Source organism: Chiloscyllium plagiosum, chromosome 10, assembly GCF_004010195.1.
Source record: "Chiloscyllium plagiosum isolate BGI_BamShark_2017 chromosome 10, ASM401019v2, whole genome shotgun sequence".
Lineage (NCBI taxonomy): Eukaryota > Metazoa > Chordata > Chondrichthyes > Orectolobiformes > Hemiscylliidae > Chiloscyllium > Chiloscyllium plagiosum.
The window spans coordinates 44,347,791-44,362,021 of NC_057719.1; the positions used below are offsets into that span (position 1 = coordinate 44,347,791).

At 37.2% G+C, this 14,231-nt stretch overlaps 1 protein-coding gene across 2 annotated transcripts in view; it reads right to left on the reverse strand.

The window, feature by feature from the left end:
- trim9 (tripartite motif containing 9) overlaps positions 1 to 14,231 on the reverse strand; it is a 100,440-nt gene that overhangs the window by 6,851 nt on the left and 79,358 nt on the right. For both annotated transcript variants that reach the window (XM_043697628.1, XM_043697626.1), the window contains exon 9: positions 3,938 to 4,241. In XM_043697628.1, coding sequence (XP_043553563.1) covers positions 3,938 to 4,241 — 304 coding nt within the window. The remainder of the gene's footprint in view (positions 1 to 3,937; positions 4,242 to 14,231) is intronic.

Below are 14,231 nucleotides of genomic sequence, written 5' to 3' on the forward strand. Positions count from 1 at the left end.
TTGAGTTCACTTGATCAGCAAAACTTTTTATTAATTTTTCTCTTATGTACTTGACCAGAATCCACTAAAAAAGTATTCCACTGCCAAATTGGTCCATCTTCACTTGAAGGAAGCACTTTGTTTTCAAGGGATATGGGTGTTGCTGACAAGGCCAGCGTTTGTTGCACATCTCGAATTACCCCTGAACTTAGTAGCTTGCAAGGCATTTCAGAACCTAGTTAAGGGTCAACCACATTGTATTAAGTCTGTAGTTACATGTAGGCCAGAATGGGTCTGGGTATTTTCTTGCCTTAAGGACATCAGTAAACCAGATAGGTTTTTAGTAATAATCAATACCAGCTTAATGAACACTATAACTAGTCTAGGTTTGCAATTCTAGATTTTTTTCTAATTTCAAATTCCACCAGCTGTCAAGCTAGAATCATAGAATCCTTACAGTGTTGAAGCAGGCCATTCAGCCCATCAAATCCATACTGACCCTCTAAAGAGCATCTCAACCAGACACATCCTCCTACCCTATCTCTGTAACTCCCTATTTCCCATAGCCAATCCACATAACCTGAACATTTTTGGACTGACAGAGGAAACCAGAGCACCTGGAGGAAACCCACACAGACATGGCCAGAATGTGCAACTCAACATAGTTGCCTGAAGAATCAAACCCAAGCTCCTGGTGCTATCAGGCATCAGTGCTAACCACTGAGCCATTGTGCCACTCCAGCTAGGATTTGACCCCATTTCCTCAGAACATTTGTAGGTCAACTTGATTATTAGTCCAGCAACATCAATATTACACTGATATTTTGATACATGCTAAAGATTAAACATAAAATACTGTAAATACTCAGTGGATCAAGTAGCATCTGTGGAGAATGTTTCTAGTCAATAACTCTTCATTAGCACTGCATCAAGTGTCCTCCCAATAACAATTTATCTGCCCAGAAGCTGCCTGAAGTGTTGGATTTTAAGATTGTACAGTTAACTCTGGTAAGATCACAATTCATAAATAGTGCTACATAATTAAAGGTTAGTTTAATAAGTGCCGAAAGGAAACCAACTATGTATACATAGCACCAATGACCTAATGAAACATCTCACGGCACTTATTATAATTGCAGTGAAAATGGATCATCAATTAACTTTCACAATTGGACTTTAAAATACCAGAAAATTTCGTGGACTTAAGTTTAAAAAGGACAAATCTTTAGCTAAAACAGATGCTGTAATCTCCTGAATAAATTGAGCCAAGCTCAGAAGCCCATCAATAAACAGGGGTACCCTGAAAAGAACATTGAAACTCAATGCATATCTTCCAGTTTATTCACATCTTTCTGGAAACTTTACATTGGGATGAAAGGTTATATACAGAGTACTCAGCTTGGGAAAGCCAAGAACAGACTCAGGAAAATAAAGATGGACTGTTATCAAGTTTGAATGAGCATTTTCTTTCATTCAATAGCACCTTGGAATTGACTCTTCATTTTTGACCTGGATAACTAAGTTTAATTGAAGCTTGACAAGCTTTGTGCTAAAACTGGAAAATAACATTTTTGTTGCGACTGATTACAATTGGATTCTCAGCAATAGAAGAGAGATAAGGAAGAAGAGATTTTTGAACAAGAACTGAAAGCCTCTCTTTAAACCTCAAGTTCAGACACTAGCTGATTAAAAAGAACTTGGGATAATAGCAATGATTCAATTAGGATAGGATTTTGAGACACCTGCAGTTTTATTATTATGGAGAAAATAAAATCACAGCTGAATAGTTGGACTCAGGTCTTTTTATTCTTACCTCACAAAGACTCTAAACTAAATTGCAACTTCCCTTACCTGTTATCTGTACCAAATACCTGCCCCCATCATGCCCATTACTTTGTAAACTGTGTTTTTGTGTTTGCTGTCACATTTTACCTTTGTCCTTTCAGGTAATAAAACTGCATTCTCTTTCTTCAATGATACCTTGGAAATGATTCCCATTCATTTTTGATCTGGCTCACTAAATTTAATTAAAGCGTGTTAGCTCTGTGCTAAAAGGGAAAAAAGAAGACATTTGTTGCAACTGATTGCAATAGGATTTTGAAAAAAAAGACCAGCTGTGATCCCTCCTCAGCTGGTTGAACCATAGGAACATAATAAAACAAAATAGGAAACTGAACTACATCAGGCAGTTGGTCAGATGACGAAAAGCACAGATGTCATTGAATCGTAAAGGAGGACTTGTGTGTGTGTGTTTGGGGAGGTGGGGAGAGAAGAGCTGTAGGAAGGTTATTCCTAGCTTTGGAACTATGCAGCTGAATATCTCAGAAAGTTATGGGGCTAAAGGAGGCAATATAGATATACTGGAGCAAGATGGTGAAGGAATTTAAAATAATGATGAGAATTTTAAAATCAAGATATTGTTTTACTGGGACTTAGTGTAGAGGAATGATAAGGAAATAAGTCTCAGGCAGTTAAAATGATGCCCACAGAGATTTAGGTAGCCACAAGCTTACTGAGTGTAGACTGTGAAAGACCAGCCAGTAGGAGATTGGAAAAGTCCACTCTAGAGATTACAAAGGCATAAGAGGTTCAGAAGCAGACAAACTGAGACAGGGCCAAAGTAGGGCATGGTTACAGAAGTGGAAATAGGCAGACTTAGTGATGGCACAAATGTAAGGTCTGTAGCTAATCTTGCAATTATATGTGACAATCAGGAGCAGGGGTCAAAAGCAGCATCTTGAGCTGTCCCATTATTTAATTGGAGGATATTTCTGCTCATCTAGTTTTGATTGTTAGATAAGCAACCTGATAATTTAGCAACAATGTGGTGTCATGAGAGAAATAAATAAACTCAAGGTGGCTTTAGAATCCTCAACAAGTGGGTTGTAGCAGAACTTTACAAAATTGTGTTTTAATAGATAAATAATTTGAGTTATTCTTTTCATTTTTCCATTTCAACAGTTCAAGATCTTCCTAACCTCTTTTCTAATATACCCACTGTACCTCTGGAAAGAATTCAAAACAAATTTTTTGGAATGAGAAACATTTTGCAATGCCCTGAAGAGTAATGATGAGTATTGGGTATTTTATATCATTAATAAAATACATGTTATTGCTGAAAAAAAGGCAAATATTGTTAAAGTTTTCATCTTGCACTGCTCATGACAATTCACAATCAGCACTGTCATCTCATACAGTATCAATGTTGTTTTTCCTTTAATTTAGCATTTATTATTTAGTCCTGATGCGTGCAAAACAAAACGCTTTGACAAATATATATTTCTTTAGCAATACTCAATTCTGAACTACTGGTCGACAATTTAAAATACGTAATTCAACATGTGTGCACAATGATTATATATATAATATTAAAGGAATGCGCTTCACTGGGCTGAATGATAATTTTTCGATCCTACTTTTCATATTTTTCTAGACAACTCTTAAACACATTAAAATACATTCTCAAGTTTGTGTACAGGAACTGAAATTCTCACTCTTAATCAGTATTGGAGGGAGGATATGTAGAAAAGATCCAAGAGGGACTGACAGTAGTGATTGCAATGGGTTCAGCCAGGTGGACCTCATAGAACAGGACTTCCCTGACTGGACCAAATTAACAGCCTCAGTCAGGGAGCTCTGGCTGACAGAAACAAACATGAAAGTCAAAGGTTTTGTTCACTCTTGAGACGTGGCTCTGAGGAAGCTGGATTAGTGTCAAGGACTTTTCACACGTGAATAATGGGTGACTTGGTGACAGGATGCTGCCTCTATGGAATTATTTCACGGACTCTTCAATTAGACTTGTTAAAAATCAACTGGAAAGAATGAGTATCTAATTTTTGCTTATATAGTGAAGTTTGGATAGGCCGGATAAATTATGCAGTTTTTCTGATGCAAACGAATTTCAATTGAGTCCAGCATTGAATAGTTTAACAATAATCATCATTTTTCACTTTACCTGTTAGTGTGAGAGTTGTTATGCATAAACCAGCTTCGATTGTTGTCAACATACATTGCCCAGGCTTTATCATCCTTTCCTAACATGACATCTTTCAAGACATCTATACGGGCCACACCAAATGCAGGGTCAGGATGGTTGTCGTAGCGGTCAATACTCAGCTCCCAGTAATGGATACCTCGGGAAAATCCAGTGTTTCCTAGTACTACCCTGTCATCATAGCTGTTGCAGGTAACAGTGAGGTTGTCATTAGAGAACAGAATGTCAGGATGAGCTGAACCCGAATCAAAACCAAACCAGGCAACTGAAAAAGAAAATAGAATATTATACTTAATATGAATACATCATATAGAATAAGACAAGAGACCTTTTGGTAAATTTGCATACAATCTGACAAAACAAAACAAGAATCTCACACTTCAAAAAGAAAATAAAAACCACCGAAAGACCAAGATTGAACCGTTCCTTTATGGAGGTAAATTTAGGCCATTTCTTATTACTAGGACGAAAGTGGTATCGCAAGAGCACATCAAACCAGTATTATGGTAGTCTTTGTTCTAATTTTCCTAACAAATAATAAAAGCAACCACATAAATATTTTCATTACTTCACACACGTCTGATTTGGAATCATATTGCCAGTCTTTCATTCTTGAAGTGCAAAAATCCTGGCACTCTTCATAACAGCACTGTCCTTGTACTCACTGGTTTGCAGTGGTTATGGAGGTGGGAGAGATAGGGCCCAGTCAGACAGAATGACAGGAAGTCATAGGGATGAATAACAGTATGCTCAGGAGAAAAAAAAGAAAAGCTGATAAGGGCAATTAAAGCAACAAAGGTTGGTCTTGTTACTAACGTCCACATCCCAAAGAAGGTGGCATTCCAACCTGATTTCAAAACCATCAACTCAACAACTTATCTATTAGCTTTCTGTCCTTGCAATCTACCAGCTACTATCCCCATAGAAAGTTCTTGACCAAATTGTCAAAAATCTACTGTTATGTTCTTATTCTTTTTTGCACCCCCAACTTCCTCCACGCAGAGCCCCTATCCCTCCAATCTAGGGTCTATATTTCTGTATCCTGCCACATGTCCAAACATCCTTCATTCTGACTTTCCCAACAGCCTCTTTCCTGCCTGACCTCTAATGTTTCAATCCCCACACCCTACCCCAGCCTTTCACTTTTCCTAATCCCCATTTAATAATCCTTCTCTTGTCATAACTCCTTCTGTTCCAAATGAATCTATTGTCACACTCCTGAATTCCAGTTTCCTACAATCTAGTCCACTGATCTGGTAGACGTCCACAGGAAGAATTCCCTGGCTGGGAAGTGTAGAAATGGGGTTATAAAAAGTATGGGTGCAAGCACCACCCACAATCACCAATAAAATTAATACAACTGTCCCCACTCAGCTCAGCAAGAACTTACTGGCAAGTTTGAACAAGTCTGTCAGTGAATTACAGACCTCAATATTGGCATCTCAGATCGCCAGAAGCTACAGGCCAATCAGAGTTTCTGGTTCCAAAAGTCCTCTGGCTGAGGCCTATTCCTCAGAGGATTAAGTTGAAAATCACACAACACCAGGTTATAGGTCCAACAGGTTTATTTGGACGAAGGAGCAGCGCTCCAAAGGCTTGTACTTCCAAAAAACCTGGTGTATTATAACTTGGTGTCATGAGATTTTTAACTTTATCCACCCCAGTCCAACGCGAGCACCTCCACATCATGGCAACCAGTTCTCTATCAATGTCAATACATTACCTCAGATATCATAGCTTTAATTTTCCTTACAAATTTCCTGTGTGGAACCTTGTCAAAAGCCTTTTGAAAGTCCAGATGCACAACATCTACTGATTCACCATTGTCTACTCTACTGGCCACATCCTCAAAAAAGTCCAGAAGATTTGTCAAGCGTAAAATCCCTTTAGTGAATCCATGCTGACTAGGACCAATTTTGTCACTGCTTTCCAAATACTTAGTTATTACATCCTTAATGACTGACTCCAGCATTTTCCCCACCACCGATGTCAGGTTAACCAGCCTATATTGTATCCCATCCCTGGTATGATTCTGAAACAGCTTTATCCAGAACCACAAAGGAGATCCTCTGTAACAAACACAAGAGGAACGCTGAAGAAAAGTCACAATGGACTCAAAACTATTAAGTTTTTTCCTCCACACATGCTGTCAGATCCACTGAGTTTCTCAAGTATTTTCTGAGTTTGTTTCAGATTTCTAGTATCTGCAGTATTTTGATTTTATTCAAATCGCATCTTCTGTAGCTGGGATTGTGATGATATTTCCCTTCTTATCACCTCTGCAGCCTTTGACAAAGTCCACCATTCTATTCCAACATGTGTTCTCTGTTATACAGCTGCTGTCATTTAACTCCATTTTTACAGCCACAGGATTGCTAGCAAAAATACATATTCTTATCTCTGCCCAATTTCCTCTATAATACCCCAAACAGTTATCCTTGACATTTTCCTCTTTGTACAAGTTTCTACAAGTTTCCTCTTCACAAAATGTGATGAAATAGGGCAAAATGTTTACTGATTGGACCTGCATGGACGTTTCCCTGTATGGTGGAATTTCCAACTCCATTGCAGTGCCAATGATGACTTGACAGTCACCTCAGCAGGTAACTATATGACAGGAATGTTAGTGCCAATGAGAATTAGGTATGGTTAGATCAGGGAAGATGATCACAAAGGAACATACTGTCTTCATTAAAAGACAGCCTTAGCTAAGATAAGTAAACGGAAAAAGAAAATTAAGAGCTCATAAAGCTAAGTTCTCACATTATGCTTAATAGGAAAATATGACTAATACTTCACAATACACAGAATTATGATATTTCATGGAGATAATCCTTTACTAAAGACTGCATCAAGATATATACAATGTTTAAACTGAATATCACAAAATAAATATAATATGTACACTTTATGACCAGAGGTTGTCAAATATTTTACATATTTTCTTTAATTATTGGCTACCTCTTATAATTGACTTAGAATTATGAAGCAAAAACACCATTTTCTCCAGCAAACTACTTCCTTCAAGAGATTTTTTGGCTCGTCAAAGTGATTTTTGCTTATGACAATGACAAGATGATGAAGGAGAATATATTATGCTTTGTAAAGGGCAGATCGCATTTCCTTGTTGTAACAATTATAGATGTTATGATTAATTTTGGTGTTTTAGATCAGTATCATTTTGACCTTCCTTGTATTCTAAAACTGACATAACATGGAATGACAGGCCGTTTCCACAATTAGTATTATAAGTTTCAGCATACATCTCGCACTTGAATTAAATATTTGTAAAAACATGTGGAACACAAAACAGAAATCTGAAGCCCACAAACTAAAAACATATCAGTTTTGTACAAAAGGTGGCTAATTAGACTAATCCAGGAAATTGAAATGATACAAAGGCAGTATTTCTAGTGCGAGGGGGTAAAATAAGGCCATGTAATAGAATATAAATTAACTTAAAAATTAGATGTATCTTGAAAATCCCTAGAGATGTTACATTTCTTAACATGGAGAGAGAGAACAAAAAGTGAAAAGAATCACACATGGAACTCAGAATACCAGGAGTGTGGATGAGAATGGAGGATATTTCTTTCCTCAGCATTGGCATTTCCCCTCAATAAGCAAATTATCTACTTTTATGCGCAATAGAAAGTATAAAGTGCAACAACTTAGATTTTCATTACCCGTTTAATGTAGTAAAACATTCCAATGTGCTTAACAAGATCATTATCAATAAAAATATTTTTTAACCAAGCCACATGAGAACAAGGAATACTGAATACATTTTTATGTATTCTCATTTTTCCTCACCACAAACTCTTACATTTTCCACAGCAAATAAATTAGTTGATCTCCCAATGTTGCTCTGTTTGGAATTAGCTTTTTTTATTCCCTAAGTACCAATCCATTAACTGTGATTCTCCTAATACCATGTAAATTACCGGTGTGAATCTGAAATCCTACTGATTCACCATAAAACACTAATTTGTGTTGCGCTGCTGCATCTGTCTTACAGTTCTATGCTGAGATGCTTCCAGTTAGTTTATGTTTTAGACTCCAAAACAGTTATCTTAAGTTTTATGTCTCATTAAGCAAGTGACTGATCACAAATGTTATGCCACAAAAGATATGGATATTTAAGACTCACATTTCAGCTTAACAATTTAACATTTTTTTATTTGTTCATGGAATGTAGGCTAAGCCAGCATTTATTGCCAATTCCTACTTAGGATTGAGAAAGTGGTGGTGAGCTTTTCCTGAACTGCTGCAGTCTTTGGGATGTGGGGACACCCTACAATACTGCTCAGAAGGAAGTTTAGGGTTTTGACCCAGTGACAGTGAAGGAACGGCAAGATAGTTCCAAGTCAGCTTGGAACTCAATTGTTAACAACACAGTGAGTTTTGAGAAGATTTATAGCTCAGGTTGAGGTTCTGGATGTAGGTTTGCTCGCTGAGCTGGAAGGTTCAATTTCAGACAATTTGTCACCATACTAGGTAACATCATCAGTGCGCCCCCGGATGAAGCACTGTGGTATGGCCCACTTTTTATTTATGTGTTTAGGTTTCCTTGGGTTGGTGATGTCATTTCCTGTGGCAACATCATTTCTTGTGGTGACATCATTTCCTGTTCTTTTTCTCAGGAGGCAGTAAATCCTAGGACAAGCCAAACAGAGACACACGCGAGAATTCCTTAAAACATGGCATTCCAACTGGAACTCTATCAACAAACATAATGACTTTGATCCCATTTACCGACCCTGAGAAAAAGAACAGGAAATGATGTCACCACAAGAAATGACGTCACCAACCCAAGGAAACCTAAACACAAATAAAAAGTGGGCCATACCACCGCTGCTTCATCCAGAGGCTCACTGATGATGTTACCTAGTATGGTGACAAATCGTCTGAAACCGAACCTTCCAGCTCAGCGAGCAAAGTTAACAACACAGCTAAAATTAGCCAACTTTAACTTAGAATTCTACTAACTGAGTGGAATTAAAATAAATATTCACATAACTAAAATAATCATAATCAAATAAAATAATCATGGCATTGATGCTTGACATCACAAGTAGTTCCTTGGGTTTTAAGTCATATAGATACAAGGGCAAAGGACAACAAGCTGTACATTTTACAACCAGCTATCAGAATAAATTTAGCATCAGGTTTGAAAGATGTTCTGCTTTAACAGCAAAATCCACCCACTGATTAAATTTATAACAGAACACAATGCTTCTTTACTGATGTGACACCATCTGTAGAAATCTTGCCTGCAGGAAAAGTTTTAATGAATATATAAAATGGAAAAGGTGGGCTAAAGTGGACGTAGGTTCCTTGCAGGATGAGTAAGGGTAATTAATATTGGCTAATGCTAAAATGGCTGAGGCCTTGAATAACTATTTTGTATCAGTCTTCACAATGGAAGATGTGTCTAACATGCCAAAGAATGATGTTAAGGATACGATGTGAGGTAAGGACCTCAATTCAATTGTTATCACTAAAGGGGTAGTGTTGAGCAAACTTGAGGGGCTAAAGGTAGATAAATCCCCTGGTCCTGATGGAATGCACCCTAGGGTGTCTGTGCAGAGGACGTGGAGGGTTTGCAGAGAGATTTAGATAGGTTAAGTGAGTGAGCCAGGATCTGGAAGATGGGAGTACAATGTTGATAAATGTGAAGTTCTCTACTTTGGAAGGAAAAATAGCAGGTCAGAGTATTATTTAAATGATGAAAGAATGCAGCATTCTGTTGTGCAGAGGGACTTAGGCGTGCTCGTTCATGGATCACTAAAAGTTGATTTGCAGGTGAAACAGGTAATCAGGAAGGCAAACAGAACATTGGCTTTCATTGCTGGAGAGATTGAATATAAGAGCAGGGAGATTCTGCTGTAATTGTACAAGGTGTTGGTGAGGCCGCACCTGAAGTATTGTGCGCTGTTCTGGTCTCCTTACTTGAGGAAGGATATACTGGCTTTGGAGGTGATACAGAGGTGGTTCACCAGGTTGATTTTGGAGATGAAACATATAAAATTATGAAAGGGATAGGTAAGATAGAGGCAAGCAAGTTATTTCTGCTAGTGGTTGAGACTAGGGCTAGGGGACATGGCTTCGAGCTTAAGGGGAGTAGATTTAGGATAGAGATGAGGAGGAAACAGCTTTTCCCAGAGAGTAGTGAATCTACGGAATTCTCTGCCCAAGGAAGCAGTAGAGGCAGCTTCACTAATATATTTAAGACAGAGTTGGATGGGGTTTTGCATATTAGGGGAATTTCATGTTATGAGGATAATGCAGGCAGGATGCGCTGAGGCGATGGAGAGATCAGCCATAATCTTAATGAATTGCGGAGCAGGCTCAACAGGTCAAATAGACTACTCCTGTTTCTATTACTATGAACAGATGAAATTTGGCAGATTACAAACCTCCCATCAGTACACTGGCTCAGAAAGACAAAGTAAATATTGTTCTTCAGGAATTGAATCCATAGTTAGTTTCTTTGTATACAGTGTAAAGGAGGCAGTTATTGGCAAGTTATGCAACTAGATTTTAGCTACGAGTTTTGTGGCAACTAAGGATCAACAATTTGCACATTGTAGAGCTAAAAGACAAGAAGCCTCCAGAGTTTGTAGTGCTTAAACTGCTGCTCTGTCACAAGCCAATGCTAAAATTAGACATTAAACACAAATACAATACAGATTATGAAGTCATGATTTAGTGCAGTCCAATTTCAAATTCAGCTATTTTGAAAAGCTTCTTCCTTCTTCTGTTGAATCATTAAATATTATTTTTTGCACCCAATGTTAATACCAACCAATTTTACATCAAACAAATTGGAGTAAAACATTCAAATATTGTATGATGAACCTCAAACTAACCTGAGAAAATCATACAATTTTAATATTTCTAGTTCCCAATTTCTACCCTGATCAGAGAGAACAGCTAGGTGGTAGACAGTATGTACCAGAATTCAGAAAGACATGCAATACTGTCACAAAACATTACACAGGATACTCCCATAGGATTAATGGCAAACAGTTAGGTAAGCCTGAACTGTTATTGGAATATTTCTTTGCTTCCATAATGTTTGTTTCTTGCATATCTCCAATTTTCATTGCTCCATCTTTCAGGGCCACGCCTTTAGCAGACAATGGTCTAAGCTCTGGAATTTTAAATATGATTTCTCCTCACGTTTACAGATTTGATAAGAACGATTGTATACATTATAGTGGCATAAAATGTTCTATTGTAACACTGCAGTAAAGGATATTCATTTTTACAATGTTCGAAGTTAGTTTCTTATGATTTATTTGACCAACAAACTACATTGATTAATTTTCAGATTTACTTACAGGTTGCAAATACATTTACACTTTCTTGACGGTTACATGCCGAAACACAAAACAAGTAATCAATCTTTCATTTTACTCACTTTTAGAAACAGAAACAGTTGAATTCATGCTTAGTCTCTTGGTGCAGCTACGTAAAAATATACTTAGTAGTTCTTTGTAAGGAACTCATCTAATACATAGCTTTTGTTTTATGAAGCCAATAGTAAAGAATAAATCATAACAACACCTTCATATGCAATATACACCATGACCACAGCTTTTACTTTACATAAGTACTATTCTTGAATAAAATAAGTCTTTTTTCAGAACAGTCTCTATAATCAAACAATGATATGAACTAGAAAAGTGACGGTAGATTACTGTTCAATAACAACTTAATAGCAACAACAACTGTCCATGCATTTTAAGAGTAATGATATTAAAAATATTTTAAACATCCTCATACTACTCTAAAAAATTTAAACAAAAATTATTAAGCAATGAAAACATGTAATGATTTCACAAGTGAACACTGCAGAATGTAATTAAAACCTGCAGTTTCACCTTATGATGCCTATTAATAATGTGACATAGTTTTGACAAAAATAAACAGCAAAACCTAAATGTAAAAATCATGAATAGTCTGTCTTCTATATCCTGAAATTACTGCTTACCTTCTGGATTTAACGTAAGCATGAGAATCAATGCAAAACTTGAATTATTCTAGTACACGGCAGATAAATTTGGTATCCAAGAAAAGCCGAAACAAAATGCTATCTTTAAAAAAAAGAGCATAACATGTCAGAAAGTAAATGATATAAAATAAAAGATCCCCTTTTCAGGATATACTTTAGATTGACAGTGTTTTTCAGGTAATGCATTTATTGAGTGATGCTGCGTATGCCATTTTATATTTGGTCACAACATTACAAGTCAAACACATACAGGCAATAATACTATGGGATAATGTAAATGCCTAAGCATTTTTGGAAGTCATATGACATAATTTGCACTCCTAAAGCACAGGAGAATCAAAAACAAGGAATGTACAGTATTTTGTTTGCAATTTGTTCTTGGAATGTGAGTGGCTGGGCAGGTAGCATAGTTTGAAACAGCAAAGATCTAGAGATCAGATAAGGTAGGGATGGCAAATTTTGTGTGTGTTTGTTTGTTTATTTGTGTACGCACACATAGGGAGGGGATGGTCTAGGGTTTGGTCGTTGGACTCTTAATCCAGAACTCAAGTAATGTTGTGGGTGCCTGGGTTCAAATCCTGCCATGATAAATGGTGGAATTTGAATTCAATTTTAAAAATCTGAAATTAAGAATTTAGTAATGATCCTGAAACCATTATCGAATGTCAGGAAAAACCCATCTGGTTCCATTAATGTCCTCTGGGGAAAGAAACTGTCATCTTTACCTGATCTTAACAATACCTTGGTGGCAAGGTGGCTCAATAGTTAGCACAGCTGCCTCATAGCCAGGGACCCGGGTTCAATTCTACCCTTGGGCGACTATATGGAGTTGCACATTCTCCCATGTCTACGTGGGTTTCCTCCAGGTGCTCCAGTTTCCTTCTCAGAATCCAAAAATGTGCAGATTGGGTCGTTTGACCATGCTAAATTGCCCATAGTATCTAGGGATGTGCAGGCTAGGTGGATTAGCCATAGGAAATACAGGGTTACAGGGATTGGGGAGTTGCCTTGTGGGTATCCTTGGAGGGTTGGTGTGGACTCGATGGGTTGGATGGCCTGCTTCCACATTGTAGGGATTCTATTTCATGATTCTGCATGTGACTTCAGGACTACAGCAAGGTGGTTGACTCTTAACTACCCTCTGTGCAATTAGGGATGAGCAATTAATGCTGGCCTAGCCAGCAAGACCCATATCATGCAAATTAATTTTTAAAAAGTTGGGTTTACAATCTTGGCTTTTGCTTTCTGACAATGCATGCTGGTCAGTCCATTTAAACATCCAAATCTCATTATTGTATTGCAATGCAATGCACAATAAATACTGTAGAGCCTACAATGGCTAGTTGTAGCCTTTCTTAGTAAAAGGATTTTAATCTAACTTCTATTTTTAGGGTCTGTCATAGTTGTGTTTTAATCACTGGTTGTAGTAACTTGGATACAAAAGGGCTTATGTCTGAAACGTCAATTCTCCTGCTCCTCGGATGCTGCCTGACCTGTTGTGCTTTTCCAGCACCACACTCTCAACTACATAGTGATCTGTTTGCTTCACAACATAGTTTTGTTCTTTTTGGCATAAAAGTGTTAAAAACCGTCTTATGTAGACTAGCACTCATAGTATCAACATAGTCCATGGCAGAACTTTCCATCTTACTTGGTTTCCAGTGTGACAATACTATGGCTTTGAGAGGTGTATTTTGTCCTGTTCTTTTTTTTATTATGAAGTTGAGACAGAGATTATGAGTGGTCTGTTCCAAGCTAATAAACAAGCTTGGGGTTTTAGAAAAAGCTGGAACAATAGAAGCAGCTTGAATAGGTGAAATCAGGTTCCCACAGAACCAAGGTTTTAGTTCAGCTTTTAGAGGATGTTAGATGTTTTTGGAAGCTCATTGCCAAAGCTGCTACATCTGTCTCTCTTTGCTATAACTAAAAGCTGGAGTTCTGTGTTGCCAGAATTACATGTGAGACAATCTCTTTTACTGAATTTGCCTTTGTCAAAAGGGGTGTTTATGGGATGTTACTACATTAGAACAGTTGCTGTTTAGTAGTTAAATAATCTATTATTCTGTTAAGGTTTCTAATAGAATTAAGATATTCCAAATTCTTCTTTGTTTTGTTTGCATTTTAATTAGAAGGTAAGAATAAACTATGTTTTGCTTAAAGCCACATAGTGCAATTAATCAAATTACATCTGGATATACAGCACCTTACACTTGCCTTTAAATAAACTAAATATTC